The sequence below is a fragment of the Lampetra planeri genome, chromosome 10, assembly GCF_965212315.1.
Source record: "Lampetra planeri chromosome 10, kcLamPlan1.2.h2, whole genome shotgun sequence".
In the NCBI taxonomy this organism is placed as follows: Eukaryota; Metazoa; Chordata; class Hyperoartia; order Petromyzontiformes; family Petromyzontidae; genus Lampetra; species Lampetra planeri.
The window spans coordinates 5,017,014-5,034,172 of NC_136116.1; the positions used below are offsets into that span (position 1 = coordinate 5,017,014).

General features: G+C 42.1%; 1 protein-coding gene across 1 annotated transcript in view; it reads left to right on the forward strand.

Moving 5' to 3' along the window:
- The window catches only part of LOC144720893 (contactin-associated protein-like 2), a 53,107-nt gene that overhangs the window by 30,755 nt on the left and 5,193 nt on the right, over positions 1–17,159 (forward strand). Inside the window, exons 9-15 of the mRNA XM_078598027.1 lie at positions 1,996–2,123; positions 7,089–7,259; positions 9,840–10,058; positions 11,093–11,332; positions 11,811–12,164; positions 13,050–13,177; positions 13,887–13,974. Of these exons, the coding sequence (XP_078454153.1) occupies positions 1,996–2,123; positions 7,089–7,259; positions 9,840–10,058; positions 11,093–11,332; positions 11,811–12,164; positions 13,050–13,177; positions 13,887–13,974 (1,328 nt within the window). The remainder of the gene's footprint in view (positions 1–1,995; positions 2,124–7,088; positions 7,260–9,839; positions 10,059–11,092; positions 11,333–11,810; positions 12,165–13,049; positions 13,178–13,886; positions 13,975–17,159) is intronic.

The window sequence follows — 17,159 nt, forward strand, 5'->3', positions numbered from 1 at the left end:
TCTTCTCAACGGGTCAATCGCCAGATGCATTGCCATGAGAGTGTTGAGACATTCGAGTGCTTGGTGTCTTGCTAAACTAAATAATCCAGATTTATTACTTTAATCAACCATTAAAATATATATTCAATTTTGATGCCAGTCTCATTCTTGATAGGAACTCTAGATGGTGACCTCCCATCAGTAGAGCTTGAATAAGCAACTAAACATGTAGTATGGTATTTGTGTACAATACTGGAGTATTTAAATATTTTAGTTTTAGCTATACATCTGAATAAAAATAAACCACAATTAACAAACGTGTGCATGTATTACACGTCATATGTAATACATGCACACAGTAGGGCCACTTAACGAGTTCATTTGGTTATTGTGTTGGTAATTCACTTTAAAAGAGGATTTGAGTAAAGAAAAACAACTTTCAAAATCAGGGAAACGTAGAGATGAAGTTACTTAGCGACTTGAAAAGATTGGTCAAATTGCACATAACGACACATGGCCTAAATTTCGATTTAAAGCTTTCGTGACTGCAGGGATTCATCTTTTTGGTTCTTTCGGTAAAGTCTTGTAGAAGGAAAATAAAAAAAATTACAATAATTTATTTTATTATGTTTATTTTTATTATTTCATTATTTCCCTTCTCCCTGACTTTACCGAAAGAACCAAGACACATGGCCTGTTTTTAATTGGAATTGACCCTGTCCATTAACCGTCGACGAACCAAATATTAAACTACTACAACGCGCACGATGCAGTCTACATGTTAGAAGCAAGGGGCTCTGCACGTCAAGCAAATGTACCCTAAAAAAATACTTGTTTGACAAATAATCCTTCAAAATTGCCACTGAAAAAAAGTATTTTATTACAATAAAATGTATACTCTTTCAATGTGTGAGATCAAATGCATGGGCTTGCTCTGGCGTGGATTTTCGAGTGCATTGGCACGACGTGCCGTGGCATTATTCGCTGCATCAATTTTAAAGTTGCAACCGACAATTTTGCTGGATTTCAAACCAACAAGTTTAACAGCCTGAGGGCAGATAGCCAGCTCTTCGTCTACAAATGTCAGACAAGTGACGTGGGTTATCGTGACATTAGACATTGCGATACGTAAGAGATGAAGAGCTCTCTGACTGTCTGTGCTGCTGAAGAACAAAGGTAATGTGTGGCAGCAGTTTGCTAATATTAGGCGTTAAAAGTGTCGTTGACACATACACTGCGTGATTGATGTTCACAAGTATATGAAGCTGTAAATGTCAAACAACTACGGTACAATTAAAAAAAACCGAAGGACAACCAGTGACATTGTCGTGCGCTTTAATTGCAAAAAATACATCTTTTATGTATTTCCACAAATAGCCTGCAGCACAAGGTGTAAAGTTGTCATTAATTATGACTACATGACCTGGATGCGATGCACAAAACCCCGATATGTCATGTTTACTCATCTGTATATAGCTCATCAATAAACATATTTTCAGGTCAAACTAAAAGTTATGTTTGAAGCTCATACAAATTAACGTAAAAAAAAATTTGTAACATAAAAATTCTCCTGCATACATTTAATGGTTGTGCTGCACACTTTTCCGATGTGTTTTCGGATTGGACTCCGTGTTGTTCGACGTATTGTCCGACGATTTGCCAAACTCAGTTCCTGAAGAAGCATGTGGAGCGATTCGTCGGACATTATGCCGAACAATATGCGGGCACAATCCGAAAACACACCGGAGAGCAAGGTTCAAATGTTTTCATTTTGTGGAACTCCTTCTCTCTGCCTGATGAAGAAACGCTTGTGTTGCGATCGAAACGTCGTGGGGTTTTGCAATATTTATTATTTATTTAAATTGTATTTTTTCTTATTTTTATTTAATTTTATCAATTTTATTTTTAAAGAATTGTTGAGATTTTTTCACAAACACCATCGCTCTTTATTTTTAACTCTACCTAACCATTGCTTCCAACCTCCCCATTGTTTCCCCAAATGTCGCTGCACTCCAGGAAGGAGGACTCGGGTTTGCTGGGCTACAAACCGCATTTGCCTGTGATGCAGCTGCTCATCGGGGACACTGATCGAGCTCTCTCAGAGGCTGCCTACAGAGTGGGACCCCTCTCCTGCCACGGCGATAGTAAGCAGCAGCAGAGCCGGCGCACGGGCACATGGCACACGCCGCACGGCGCAGCGCAGCGCAAAGCCACCACTGCGGAGAAGGCAGACAGCAACTGCTTTTAGGTTTTTACCCTTTAAACTGGTACAAAACTGACACCTTTATACAAGGCATCATGTTTGCAATAACCACAACACAAGCAGTCAAAATGCAAACAAAAAGAAACAACTCTGATAATGGTAATGCTATGCACTGTCCTTGAAGTTGATTGGTCCACACCCGAGACAGCTTTTCTTAGAGCCTAGTCTCCATTGGTGGTGGACCAGATGACGCCAAAAGGCGTACAACTAAAAAAAACCAGCGCACTATCAGAGTATGGAGAGCTCGGGGAAAGCATTTACACTATGAGACCTCCTTTACCAGTGGCAAAATATAGTAGTAGGTTTTTACCCTTTAAACTGGTACAAAACTGACACCTTTATACAAGGCATCATGTTTGCAATAACCACAACACAAGCAGTCTAAATGCAAACAAAAAGAAACAACTCTAATAAAGGACAGTGCATATCATTAACATTATCAGAGTTGTTTCTTTTTGTTTGCATTTTGACTGCTTGTGTTGTGGTTATTGCAAGCATGATGCCTTGTATAAAGGTGTCATTTTGTACCAGTTTAAAGGGTAAAAACCTACTACTATATTTTGCCACTGGTAAAGGAGATGTCTCATAGAGCAACTGCTTTTGCTTACAAATTCGAGAGAGAGAGAGGACCACGTTGTTCTAATGAAAGCTCGGTAATCCTCCTGGCAACACGTGGAGAATGCGGGATTTAGATTTTGATGGAGTACCGCTGCTCTCCGTTCGATCTCTGGCACTCACGAGTAGTTGTAGAAGACTTTGTTTGATTTTAATTGCCTGTTTAAAACTGGCGATGTAGGGAACATCTTTCATGAAGAGAGCAAAGGCTGCGCATGCCATTTGAGTAAAACGAATACTGTACGTGCTCCACGAAGTAACTCCCCATTTGTTTTGCAGGTACATTTTTTTGCAAGTATCTACATGAAGCTCGGTAGATTGCGGTATACATAATGATGTACATTTAACAGCAGGCTGACATAAAGCATCATAAAAGACACGTGTCTTGATCTCTACGGCAGTAAAGATATCTGCAGTGTACACATTTTACGCCTGACAGTTACAGTCCTCATACAGTCTCTGTTTTTATTTTATTTTTTTACGTGGCCGTGCAGTGTTTTTCATGCTGATAAGTGACCAGCTACTGCTAATGTGGTGTTTATGATGCATTTTTTTCGGCAGATAATTGCTGATAATTCAACATGATTAGATTTATAATGCCTGCCTTAAAGTGGGTTCTGTATGAATGTGTTATGAATCGCTGCTTAACATACCATTTACACAGCGGTGCTGATAAATCCATGTTAAAGGCGCCCCGTGGTGTCAAGTGGCAATGTGCTTAAAGTATCTCGAATGGGTAACCAGGTGATCTATTGGGGAGTACCATTGCCCTTGATCCAAGAGTGTTCTCATTCAAATCCAACCTTGGCTCCATTCTAGTAAAGAACCACGAAAAGCAGCATTATGAAATGAGCAGTAAGCAACTGTACAATTTGTACGTATGTAAAAAAAATCCCGTAACACAAGCCTCATTATGGGGGCAGCAGTGTTGGAGCGGCTAGGGAGCTGTTTTGTGAACCTGACAAGGAAAGTCTGATTCCCGGTCATGGCTAAAATCAGTGATGAGTGACACCTGAATTGGACCTGGGCCTCCCCTTGGTCGACTCTGCCTTGAATGAGTACCCGGTGCAGTATATAAACATGAGCACTTGGGAGGCGAATGGTCGATCGTGATACTTGCCACATTTTTGGCCTTACTACGTTGGTTCTCAATCGTAAAAAAAAATGTACAATGGTAATAAATACATAGGTTTGATGGAACAAAGTAGTTGTACTAACGTGCCTTTGCTTAATTTGTGTTTCGATGATTTACCTTCTCAAAAAATCTGGGATGTCTCGCATCCACAAAAAATGGCATCTCACACTCCCAGAGATTGTGTGCACCCCAGGTTAAGAACCACGGCCTTAATAGGTGCTCGCCAACAGTACTTGTCCAAACAGCTTGTATACGCTTATGGGGACCTTAGTCTATGTTTTGTTAACGTATCTGCAGGTTGTTAAGAATACCCCTATCTCCGTGGGCATCAAAAGGACAACTGGTTCAAATTTGTTCACTAAACAACCTCAGATGGTATCAAGGGAATGTGTTTTAAAGACACCATCACACGGAAACTACTGAAAAAGCTTGCTGTCACAGTCACAGCACAGGGATATATTTTACTGTCCAGTACTATATGAGCTTGCTGATGCTGCCACCTCGGATTAGTGTTTTTTAGATGACGTGGAACGACCATTGTCTTCTTGACGCCAAACAACAAACCTGCACACATTAATTACAGCCAGCGCGGCACAACATTGTGACCCCACACTAGGTGGATTTGAAGTCATATTTTTTCTTTAGCTCTGTCGGAAGCATCAAAGGGGGGGTCAACATTAATATCACTCCGGCAGAGGTGGTGGCAAATCTCGAGGATGGAAGGAAAAGACGTGAGGAGGAGAGGTCTATGTTCATGGAGAGTTCCATGTTTATTCTAGGTTCCATCCTAGAACAGTTACAGCTGCATGCAACGACATTGGGGGGCAAATCAGTAATAGTTGTTTGTCAGTACATGAGTGTAAGTCCATGTGTGCCTATATCCGAAGTGTGCCTGTATCCAAAGTAGGCCTTTGTCATCCCACCGCCAGTATAATGTTGCTTATATCGCAGCTGTACTTACATACAGCTATTTCTGTACAATATTATTATATTTGTTCTCCACAGTGATAAATACTGCACAGCAGTGCTCTTCTTTGCAAGTCCCATGGGCCACTGGCGGCACCCTGGTGGCCTTTAGTGCGGCCCCTGACGTGCGGCCCCCAGTGCTGTCAAACCCAATGGTTTCAAATGTGTGGCGGCGTTCACACCGATGTCCTATTGAAAATTAGTGAAGAACACTGCTGTACAGCATTAGACGCTGTGCATGCATCCGTTCGTACAAGTGTGGGTGTGCGCACAATTTCAGCCAATTGTTGCCAATTAACCAAGAGCAGCTTACAGACCATTCTCAGCTCTGATGTTAAAACGCGGGGAATAACCAAATAATTACAGAAAATAAATAATTGCAGTCGTAGTGATTAAATGGTTACACAAGCGCGCCGCGGCCCACGTAGCAGCAGCGGTGGCGTGTGTGTGCTTTTGAGGATTGCGTGGGCAGTGGAGGGGGGGGGAGATGAGCACAAACATTGTATCCCACCCTGGGGAAGACGCTGTTGCGCATCCTCATTGCTCGCTGGAGAGACGGTCACTCTGCATCCTGTTCCTCTTATCCCTGACCACGCTCTGGCGTTTTTCGGCACTTGGCTTGCAAGGGCCCGTTTGTCAAGGAAACCTGGTTGTCTCCGATAGACTCCTATCTCGTATTCACATCTCGATTCCCCTTACCCCCTTTGCGCCTGATCCATTGTGTCAAAGCTTTGGAACACAAACAGAATATCTATTTCAAAGTACGTAATATGGGGAAAAAAGTACTTTAGCTTCAGAGCTCCTCCTGTTGGATTTAAAAGAAAGACGATGTGTTGAATAATTTCCAAATACAAAGTGTATTTGTCATTGTGGCCGAACTGTGTTTGTCGATGGTGTGTTATCATGCTGTCTCTTGCACACTGTACAAGAATATAAAACAAAATAAGAGTGTAATCTTCTACCAGTTTGCCATTTTCACAAAATTATCATGTGAAGCTCGACCTCTTGATATATTGATACGTGACGTGTATTCAATACAATGTTTACCAAATGTATGGTATAATTACGTCTTTGTACACAGTAACCTAAAAATACAAAGGTACCTCGAGTGATGGATCTCAACTGCAGAGTAGCTCACTTGCTGAAACAATAAATGCTGCTGGATAATTTTGGTCTGGAAACAGAACGGAGTTCTACTTGTATTGTGCAAGAGTTTTCTAAGGCTTACAGAGTGCTAATCGTACAGTATATAATATCTAAAAAAATTATAGGTCAGGAAAGATCTCACCAAAAGATGCTTCTCCAACCATAGTAATTTCATCGCCAGACATTTTGACAGATGAAATTACAACAGTTGGAGAAATGTCTTCTTGGGAAGATCCTTCCTGACCTATTATTGTTTAGATATTAAGTCGAAGTCCCAACTGCCACAGAATGTTTTTAATCCTACAGTTCACCAGAGGACTGTGACACAGAAAAGTATGAAGGAAAGGGATGGATTAGTATAACCTATATGACAAATTAAACAAGCATATATAATACTACACTCGTTTCTGAATGTTGTTGACTTGTGCATGCACAAGGAAGGTAAAAATGGGTTTTTGGGGTCAAATGGGGACTGCCAACAGGGCCTCATTTAAACTTTGTGATTATAGCCTCTGAGTGTCATTCAGAGACTATAATCACATGGCCTCTTTAGCCATAGGTCTTGTCAAGTGGAGAGATACAACCCCCTATATTAATCGCTTTTTGGCCAAGATGATCAGACAACTCACACGATGGGTAAAATAGCTTTAAAATAAAATAGATCAACTGGAAATATTTTGCTTTAAATGTGAAAAATAATAATATCAGAAAATGCAGCACTTTTCAAGGTACAACAGCAGTTCCATTTATTTTTAAAATGTGTTTTAAATTACGTACGTGACCTTGGCTCATGGGCATTGGTATTACGAGCAGATATATACCATTATACTCTTTGGTTCTTTCGGTAAAGTCACGTAGGTATAAAATAAAATACCTACGTGACTTTACCGAAAGAACCAAAGAGTATGGATTCCTGCAGTCACGAAAGCTTCAAATCAAGATATAACATTATACTTTTGTGCCACCTGTGTATGGACGCCTCAGGACACTTCTGGAATTCAGTGCTGTTCACGACGCCAAGTTCCTACCTGCATTTCCCACCAATTCGAGCCGAGACCAGCCTGGACATCGCGTTCTTTTTCAAGACGACGACTGACTCCGGCGTGATCCTTGAGAACATGGGGGCGAGCGACTTCATTCGTGTGCAGCTCAAGTGTGAGTTTCCGATTTGCAGATTCATGCGTGCACACAAATGACAAAGATCCCCCGTATAGCCTTAACAGACTGTTGAGGCAAGTGCTGTTAGTAAGCACTGAGGGGGTGGGTGGACAGCACCACGCCCGACCGCCTTTGTCTCCCCAGTGGCGATGTTTACACACTGGACCAGGTACTCATTTGAGGCTGAGTCGATCAAGGAGCGGCTCAGGACCGGTTCAGATAATCGTTAACTGATGTTGGCCGTGAGCGGGAATCGAACTTGGGTCGCCGGGTTCGTAGTGCAGCACGTTAACTGCTAAACTACCGCTGCCCACTTCGACATGATTATGAATGATCGCCAGTGTGATGAGCTGGCATTTAAGGAGGGGACCGATTTTCACCATTCCAGGTCACAATTTAGAAGTTATATATATTTAAGATTATCGTGAATATATTGCCTCTAGTGGCTACAGGAGGTCGACATGTATAAAAATAAATGTAACATTCATAAATAAATACAGTTGAAAAAATATGTAATTCTTATTCATGCAATTCGTGTACGAATTCATTTTAAACATTAAATCAATACATTGTTACTTGCCTATTGATCATTATAATTTCATGTTAGTGTATTATTTTTTAACTTTTCACAAATTAGCACTCATCAAAATATTAAACGACGACCAAAGATATTTTTCTTATTAAGCTGTCAAATTATATTTTAACCATTACATAATGGCATTTATATAAATAAATCACACGACTTCTGTGTGGCCAACCCCACTGAACCCTTGCCCTCTCCCCGTCCCCCGTGAAAACAGATACTGCTCCGTGTTGCGGTGAGGCCCCGATGTAGCCTGTTCCTACCCATCGTCATCTTTCCTGTCCTCTTGGCTCCCATTTTTCAATTCCCTTTCCATCTTTCATTAAATTCCCATTGTTATATGCCTTCACTCTGCTCCCCTTCCAGTGCTGGTGGGCCACGGGTAAAACATTGCCAGTATAAATATAACACATTACTGATATTGTGAGTGCTTACAGAATACAATTATTGCCACAATTTCAATTGAAGAGTCAACTCTATTTTTTTATAGTTCAATGCAAAAGATAGATTCCTGATATTTCGATAAAAATATATATTTACGTCGGTCACTCCTACTGTTGCACTCAACACTACACCCCATTATATGCCATACCAGATTTAGGGTGATTCATTTAATTACATTTATTAAAATAGTTCAGCCGCTTAATTAGAGAAATGTGTTTTTATTACCATAGTATAACAAAATTATAACAAAATTATACTATACTAAGAAAACATTGTCACTACCTGTTAGCAGTAATTTTGAAGACAGATGCCCAAGTCACAAATTGTCTTTTCACATTGGGATAGTTTAAAAGAATAAAAGCACACGTTTAAGCACAAATGCAGAAAATGGTGTGAAATGTATTACATCAAAGGTCTGTTCATTAGACCCTGAAGGAATATGTTGTAACAATCACAGGCTCTGAATTAATTCCACAGAAATTGCTCAAAGTAATTTCATTGTACGCAGAAACTGAGAACAGACATGTACCAGAGACACCCGGTGCCACATGGTTCATTATCCATAATAGAGGTTTTAAGACTGAAACAGGAGGATTTCTCCACAACTCTGGCAGTCGCCTGATGAGGCTGGTTGGAATTACCGGCGAAAAGTCGTGCTCGAATTGTAAATGTTGTGGGTTTACTCTCCAACACACCGGTGTGCTAAACTAGTAACGAATTGGAATCTTTCATTCCATGACAAACCTTACAAAAACCTTACCTTACTAATTGGCTGTGGTGGCGGGTTTAACATTTATATTTATGCGATGTTACCCAAAAAACTATTATGGATAATATTGGTCGTGAAATCTATGTGTTAAAATGGTTTATTATTATATAAGTGAAAAAACTAATTCTGCTCATTAAATACAGTACATATATAACCTCAATCTCTAACAAAAATGTACGTAGAAACATCTCATGCTGAGCAGATCCAGTTGCCATATACCACATACCAGCCATACAATACAACATGGATCTATATTGAGTTGAAACGTGACTGAATGGCAGAAACGGTGGCCATAGGACTTGAGAAAGTTAACAACACGGATCATGGGGTGAAGGCGTTCTAGACTGCTAGAGCAGGAACTGCGGGGTAAAGGAAGAGCGTTTCAGCCCATGAGGGATGAATTTTCCCTAATGAAAGGTTGACTGGTGGCTTCCATTGAAAGCCTTGATTGTAGGAGCATAGATTGCAGAGAGTGAGATTATAGGGGAGAGATAGGCAAGGATGGGTCCATAAAGGATCTTGAAAATTACGAGTTTAAACTTAAAATTGAGGTACAGGCCACGCGATTGCAGTACTGGAGTTATGTGGTGTCATTTATGGGTATGAGGGAGAATTCTGACAGCGGCATTTTGGACAATCTACCTACGGACGTATATATGTTTTGATCCATAGGAGTTGGATATGCATTGCTTTTTCTTCCTTCAAACATCAAAAGCAGCGATGGCATGGGCATTTATATAAATAATAATTATAATAACAATGATATTATTGCATACTGCAGCCCCGCACGAAGTGAGCTTCAGCTTCGACGTTGGCAATGGCCCAGTGGAGATGGCCGTGCGCTCGGAGCAGCCGCTCAACGACGAGGAGTGGCACGTGGTAAGCGCCGAGCGGAGCCTCAAGGAGGCGAGCCTGCGCGTGGACCTCCTGCCCCGCGAGCTGGTGCCTGCACCCGCACAGGGCCACACCAGCCTGCAGCTCAGCAGCCAGCTCTACGTCGGTAGGAACACGCAACCACACAATGCGTTTCTTGCTCCTTTAGATCAATTCCGAAGTAAAATCTGCAGTGTCCTATTTTAGCGTTGTAGGTTGTTTTTTTTGCAGCCACTCACAATCCAAGTGAGTGCCACGGTGGAGAGATGTTAACTCCCTCGGCTCGTATGCAGGAGGTTGTGGGTTCGATCCCGACCCTGATGCCTGTATATTTGGAGTTTGAATTGTCTCCCTCCATATTTAGAAACATGCATTTTAAGTTTTTGGCTGTTATACATTTCCACGTGATAAGCCACTTTCTTGAGCTATCATTTGCGGCCAGGGTCACTTTTGAAAAATTTGTCTCAGTGGGCCTTAACTGGTAAAATATTTTTTTGTTTTTTAGTTGACGTGTTGTTTTCCAAATAAGGCTGCATTTCTTCTCCCAAGCATTTGGCATGCACTGCTGCAGCTTCAGGACTTGAACAAGATGTCACAGAAATTTGGGCTTTAAAATGTTTGCTGTCATTATTTGAGTGGGTCGTGGGTATAAAAGTCTGCAATAACATTGAGTTAGCCTATTTCAATTCAATGTCACTGTTCGTTGATGATTTATCATTCTTGTTGTTGTGTTATTATTAAATTTGTAAAACATGTGCTTATGTCTATGTTGCCGAGCTTAGAACACAACAATAAAGCTTGTTATATGACATTCTCATTGAGGGTGTAATAATGCATTGATTGATCAATGAATATCGATTGCATTGCTCCTGATACATAACTCAAACTGCACACATAAGATTCGATGTTTTTTTTATATTCGTGTTTGGTTCATGCAATGGGTTCTGTTGACCCCTGCAGCCACTAGTGGCCACTAAATTCAACCCAACACAAAAAGAAGAATTTATCTTTGAATCAAATTGCGCCACCCCTTGACTTGCGATAATTCATCAAACCACCTGCTAATTCACATCACACAATCGTACTGTAGCACGCAAACAACGCGATGAACGGACATCGTTTCCCCCTTCGCCCCACGCGCACGCTCCATCACTGCGCCAGGATCCTCCGTGTCCGGCCACAGCGGCTTCCTGGGCTGTGTGCGCTCGCTGCGCATCAACGGCGCAACGCTGGACCTGGAAGAGAGAGCACGGGTCACGCCGGGTGTCAAGCCAGGCTGCTCGGGGCACTGCCGCAGCTACGGCTCACTATGTCGCAACGGGGGCCGCTGCATCGAGCGGTATAATGGCTACTCGTGCGACTGCTCCACATCTTCCTACAACGGACCCTCCTGCACAAATGGTGCGCATACATATGTGTGTGTCTCTCTCTGGGTCGACTCAGCCTCAATTGAGTACCTGGTGCAGTGTGTAAACATCAGTATTGAAGAGACAAAGGGGGCCAAGCATGGTACTGGCTACCCACCCCCTTCTGTGCCGTGCCGGCATTCACAGGCGCTCGCCTTTTGTAAGCAGCATAAGAGATATAGTAATGGTCATACAGAGTTAGACAAGATTGATAAGGGGTGAGGTTGGGGTTTGTCCTTTACAGGGTAATTGGAATGCTGTTGAAGTTCATTCTTATTAGCGAAGGCAGGTTTAAGTTTAGCTAATCTCCACATGATTCTGAACACACGCAAATGCTTTAACGAAGTGCTTGGAAATTGATGGCTGAAGAAGAATAATGTATTAATATTCCCCTCCGTGGTTGTGTATTTTATTTTTTAAATTACCTGAGAAGCCCTTAGTGCTTCCCATACCAAGCTTGTGTTTCTCCTCAGAGGTTGGTGGTTTTTTCGAGCTTGGAACATGGATTCAATACGACCTTTTGGGAGATGATGACGACGACGAGGAGGGTGATAATGAGTTTTCAACTCCCAAGCGGGATCCGAGCAACATTGCACTTTCGCGCGAGAGCAAGCCGTGGAAGGAGCGAGTGATGCTACCGCTCGGCAAGTCCGCGGGGACGTACGTGAAGGAGGCCGTGGCTGTGGCGATAAGGGAGCTCCCCTTGGAGGACTCTTTGCCCGGGGAGACGGTGCTGCTGAGCTTCAGCACCACGAGCGTGCCCGCGATCCTCCTCTACGTCGGCACCGACTCGTGGGAGTACTTCGCCGTGCTTCTGCAGGAGGACGGTGAGCCGGAGCGGGGGCGGGGTTGGCAAGTGCCAGGATTGGCTCTGACCATGGTGGTGGCTTTTTATTTGTTACTCACTCAACCTAGGCCTGACAATTAAAGCCTCATTGATGATTTCTGCAATGGCAGCAATGGCCAAGCACCACTTTACAAATATTGCCCCAATTATATATCTATGTATGTTAGTGAAGGGTTAGATATGACAAAAACATTTCAGAATGCTGTATGTTACGTAACATTGTGACAAGCCATGTCCACAAACCTTCCACTGCTACCTTAAAAAGCATTTGAATCACTCCATCTGAGGACGTCGTTGGTTCAGAAGCTGTGGGTGGCATGCAGGAACAGTTTGTGACTCCATGTTGAGGTGGCGACAAGTCCACACTCTCCAGTTTTCATTGTTTGGTGATAACGTGCGTGTAGGTGGACTCGTTGATAAATGAAACACAAAGGCAACGTGTGCCCATAATGTGCCAGTGCTTGCACTAGACCAGTTCTTCTAGAAAGCTACATGAGCTGCATGCAATCCGTCTGGTGGAGAAAGTACTGATAATGAAGCCACTGCCACACATTACGATTGATCTGAGTCTATGGGTTTCTATTTGAATCTGAGAGTTTTTATGCGAGAAAACATGGATGAATAAGCCACTGTCAGCAAAATGTGATTTCCAAATTGAACTATATATGTCCATAGATCTCTGTGTGAGTTTTGCGAGTCTCTATCGAAATCTATAGGCGTCTATGTGAGTCTCTATCCCAGTTTTTAAATACCACCTGACGCTGGTAAGTTCGAGATGAACTTTGTTGCCTCATCATTCTGGAGCTCTGGAGCTCTGAAACGGCCTGGTGGAGAGTGCATTTCATTGTTTCTGTTTGGCTTGCAGGCAGACTGCAGATCCGCTACCAGCTGGGGGGAGAGACAGAGGCCATTTATATGGAACCACGCAACCTGGCCAATGGGCAGCCACACGGCCTGAATGTAACTCGGCATGGACGGGAAATCTCTGTGCAGGTGGGTGTTACATGGGGTTTCCACCTGTCCTGCTTTTTCTAGGATCGCCCTCAATTTTAGAATGCTATCCTGGGACATCTATAAGTCTATCTAGGACATTACAAGTCCTGGTTTTCATCAGCTGTGTAATAATTCACCACTCCAGGCAATGCAGTCACATTTAGCTTTTACCTGTTCAGGATACTGTGAGAAATTCATCTTCACATGATATGACCCAAATTTGTCCCTATCTCAAAGGTGGCCAACCCATGTATAACATGTAGAAATGGCAAATGTTAGTGCTAGTGCCATTGGTGTATCATGGTTGGGCATGGGCCTGTGAAATGTTCCTTCCTCTTCGTAGGCCGGCACCCACGGCCCTCTGGCCTGCGAAACCTGCACACTGATAGCTATGCCACTTGGATCGAGCACAAAACCTAGGATGAGCAAGTGCCAAAGTTATTCATGTTCTTCACGTAGCACAGACAGTGAATTGTAGGTATTTTTATGGATATGCGACATCATAAGTCTCAAGTACATTTCTGGCTATCCGTGATTAAGATGAATACTTACAGCTTTATCCGAAAATCCTAAACTTTTAAAATGTAACGGGCTCCAATTTGCATTCAATTATAAATCCGTCCTTTTAAATACAAACATTAAAAAAACTTTTAATATTTTCTCAATTTCTGTTTCTTCTAATCACTCATTTTGTCTTGCTGGGAGCCAGCTGGATCACTACGCAGCAGCCACGCACCGGCTTCATGCCCTGCAGATGCACTACACAGCCTCTGTGATCTACCTTGGCAAGGTGCCCGGTAAGCAGCATGACCAATAATTGTGTTCACAATCCCATGGCACGTGGACACCAATTCTGCAATTTTTCACTTCTGAGCTGAAATTGTTGGGCGAAGATTTAGGATTAGCCCTCGCAACGATGATACAGTTGTAATTATATGAGGAATGTTTCTTTTCTTCTTAGTTTTGGGGTGGTTTTGACTTGAATAGATGACTTAATTAACGATTAAAGTGTCGCTAGAATTTCCTTTTTTTAGTTTAGCTCTGTATAAGCATTTATATAATATAACTATATTATGTAACATTGTTGCAGATATTCGATTTAAAGTGGTTTTACATACAAATTAATTTACCTATCTTATATTGCTCTTCGCTCTGGATAAAAGTAATTTATTAAATCATTTATTAAATCAGTGAGCTGCTCTATCAGATTAATTATTGTTAAGTAGCAAGCAAACATCATCGATGTGGGATGAATTTATTAAAAAGCATTTTATTAAAATTAAGTCAAATGTTTATATTCATATTCTTGGTTCTTTCGGTAAAGTCACGTAGAAGGGAAACAATACAATCATAAAAATATAAAACAATCAAACTCTCACGACGTTTCGACTGCAACACAAGCAATCATCATCAGGTGTGAAATCCACAGCAAGAAATTTTGAAAAAAGTGGCGGTTTTTTCAAATTTGCAGTCGAAACGTCGTGAGAATTTGATTGTTTTATATTTTTATTATTTTATCGTTTCCCTTCTACGTGACTTTACCGAAAGAACCAAGAATATGAATCCCTGCAGTCACGAAAGCTTTAAATCAAAATTCTATTGTTTATATTAAACATTATTTTCACAATAAACTTGCAATATATTTCACCAGGCTCACTGTTCATGAACTCTTGAAAGTGCTTGCACAAAGGATAGTAACATCTCATCCTGTGTTCTTTGGAATTTATATAACACTTTGTGTTTTTAATGTTTATGTAATGAACGCATGATATATTCATATGTATTGTACATTTTTTGCACAAAGCCCTTTCTTTGTAAGGTGCACAATATTGGAAACGTCATTAGCCACACTTTACCGGACACGGTACCTGTTCTCCACGCACGTTGGGTTTTTTCTTATTGAGAAACTGCCTTCGTTTAGAAGCACCATTGATTGCAGTGCTGCTATACATTGGCTTTGTGAGAGGGAACTTACGATGGCATCTATTGCATTGAGAACAAGGTTCAATTGGTGAGCGATCTCTGGGGAAAGGTGCCTCGCTACAGGGCTAGAAAGGAGAGCGAGTATTCCTTAATGAGGGGGGGGGGGGTATTTTTCGAACCAGCCAAAGCAGATGAGAGAAAACATTACCTCTAACCCCCACCACCAGCCCTCTTTCATTATATATCACCACCTCCTCAATGCCATTAACGCCACCACGATGGCACCTTCGTCAAGGGGTTTTAAACTGGCCTGCAACGCCGAAAGTTACGAATGCGATCCTTTGTGGACCCCTGCCAGGGATAGAAGCTATGAATAACAACTCCAGGCTTGCCACCCCAGTATCGGTAGGGATAATGAAATATTAATGAAGCGGCCGCCTGCTACTCCAAGCGATCGGCGTGCCCTCAAAATGTGATGGATGGTCCACGGGGAGCAGCCTACACTCTGCCTTGGCCCTTGCGAGTGGCTCAGTGCTGCCCTGTTTTAGTAAATTACGATGGTTTCTGCAGGTGAAAAATATCAGCTTGTGGAATGGACTATTTTTTCTTCACTTTGCAATAAAAACGTACATGTAGAGCATTCGTTGGGTGAAAGATATGTATGTTGAACCTCTTTCGCATCGTACGTAGCCAGCCACCCGTGCTAATCGGAGGTGCAGGGATAGATGCAGTATCATCCATTGTAATATGGTTGCTTTGAGGCTCAAAGTGATATTCTGTGCCCACAGAGGTATTATCGTAAGCATTGCTTTATCACCAATCTTGGCAGCATATCAAATATTAGCAGCCCTATATATATTTAATGAATACATAACAGACTCGGGGAATGAGATTTACAACGTGTATATTTTTTACAAAAAAAAGCAAACGTATCAGCGTGCATTTGCAGACTTGTCGTTAATAACAGGCAGAGTTACGAGGCACTGGCATGATAATATAAACCAAGATGGCAGAATAAATAATGCAAGATTGTCATCGTAAGCAATGCTAAACCCCCAAGCAGATACCAGTTATTTATTTTCGAAAGTGTGCCTTTCGGACATAGAATGAATTCCAGTAGCGCTCTTTTTCTTTCTGGCAATGGCAACAAGGGGCACTCGATGTGCACATTTTAAACGCACTGAAGAGCACTCCACGTCTGACACCGAGCAAACGGGACGCAAGTGACGCCATCGCCCAGGCATGGGGCCATTAGACAGCGCGATCCCGGGCATTATCCTCTTTGCATTATCGTGCGAGCAGGCTGCTCGTGTGACTCGTTATCAGAGACGCGCGCTCTTCCTCCCAGCTTTCTTGTATCTCTGCATCGCCTCTACGGTGGCTGATGCATACTTTGAGATAAAACAGCCGGGTGGGGGATGAGTGAATGGGGCTGTTTTGTTCCCAGATTATGTATATTTAAAGCTTGTGGCATACGAGATATGATTTCCCATATATAATTTGAGCCTACTTGGAATATCTGGTGAAAGTTACGTAAGGGAAAACCACGTTAGAGATTTCATATACCCGATGATACCTTGCAACACTTCACAAACCTAGCATACCACAATGTGTGTGGAGTTTTGTTTATTCATTTTATTTGAATGTTCCTTTGAAAATTAAACAGAGACAAAAAGTGGGAACTCAATTTTTTTGTTATACTATTCCAGGCATTTGACTCGGCAAAGGTTGTGGTTGAGGGAGATTGAGTATAATATCATATCTATCTCTACTCCCTGGCTTCTCCCCCCCTCTCTTACCTATATTGCCTCTTGTTACAGCAGCCCTTTTACCCACTTCAGCAATTGTTTCTTGCTGTGGTTGTCCCACCTGATGACGGACGCTTGTGTTGCTCCCGAAATGTCGTGATTTAATTGATTTTATTTTCTACCTACGTGACTTTGCCGAAAGAACCAAAGAGTATGGATTCCTGCAGTCACGAAAACTCCAAATCTAGATTATCACAGAAACAACCAACACACCGGTTGGCCACTCCTCAATCGGTATTCCCAGAACTGTG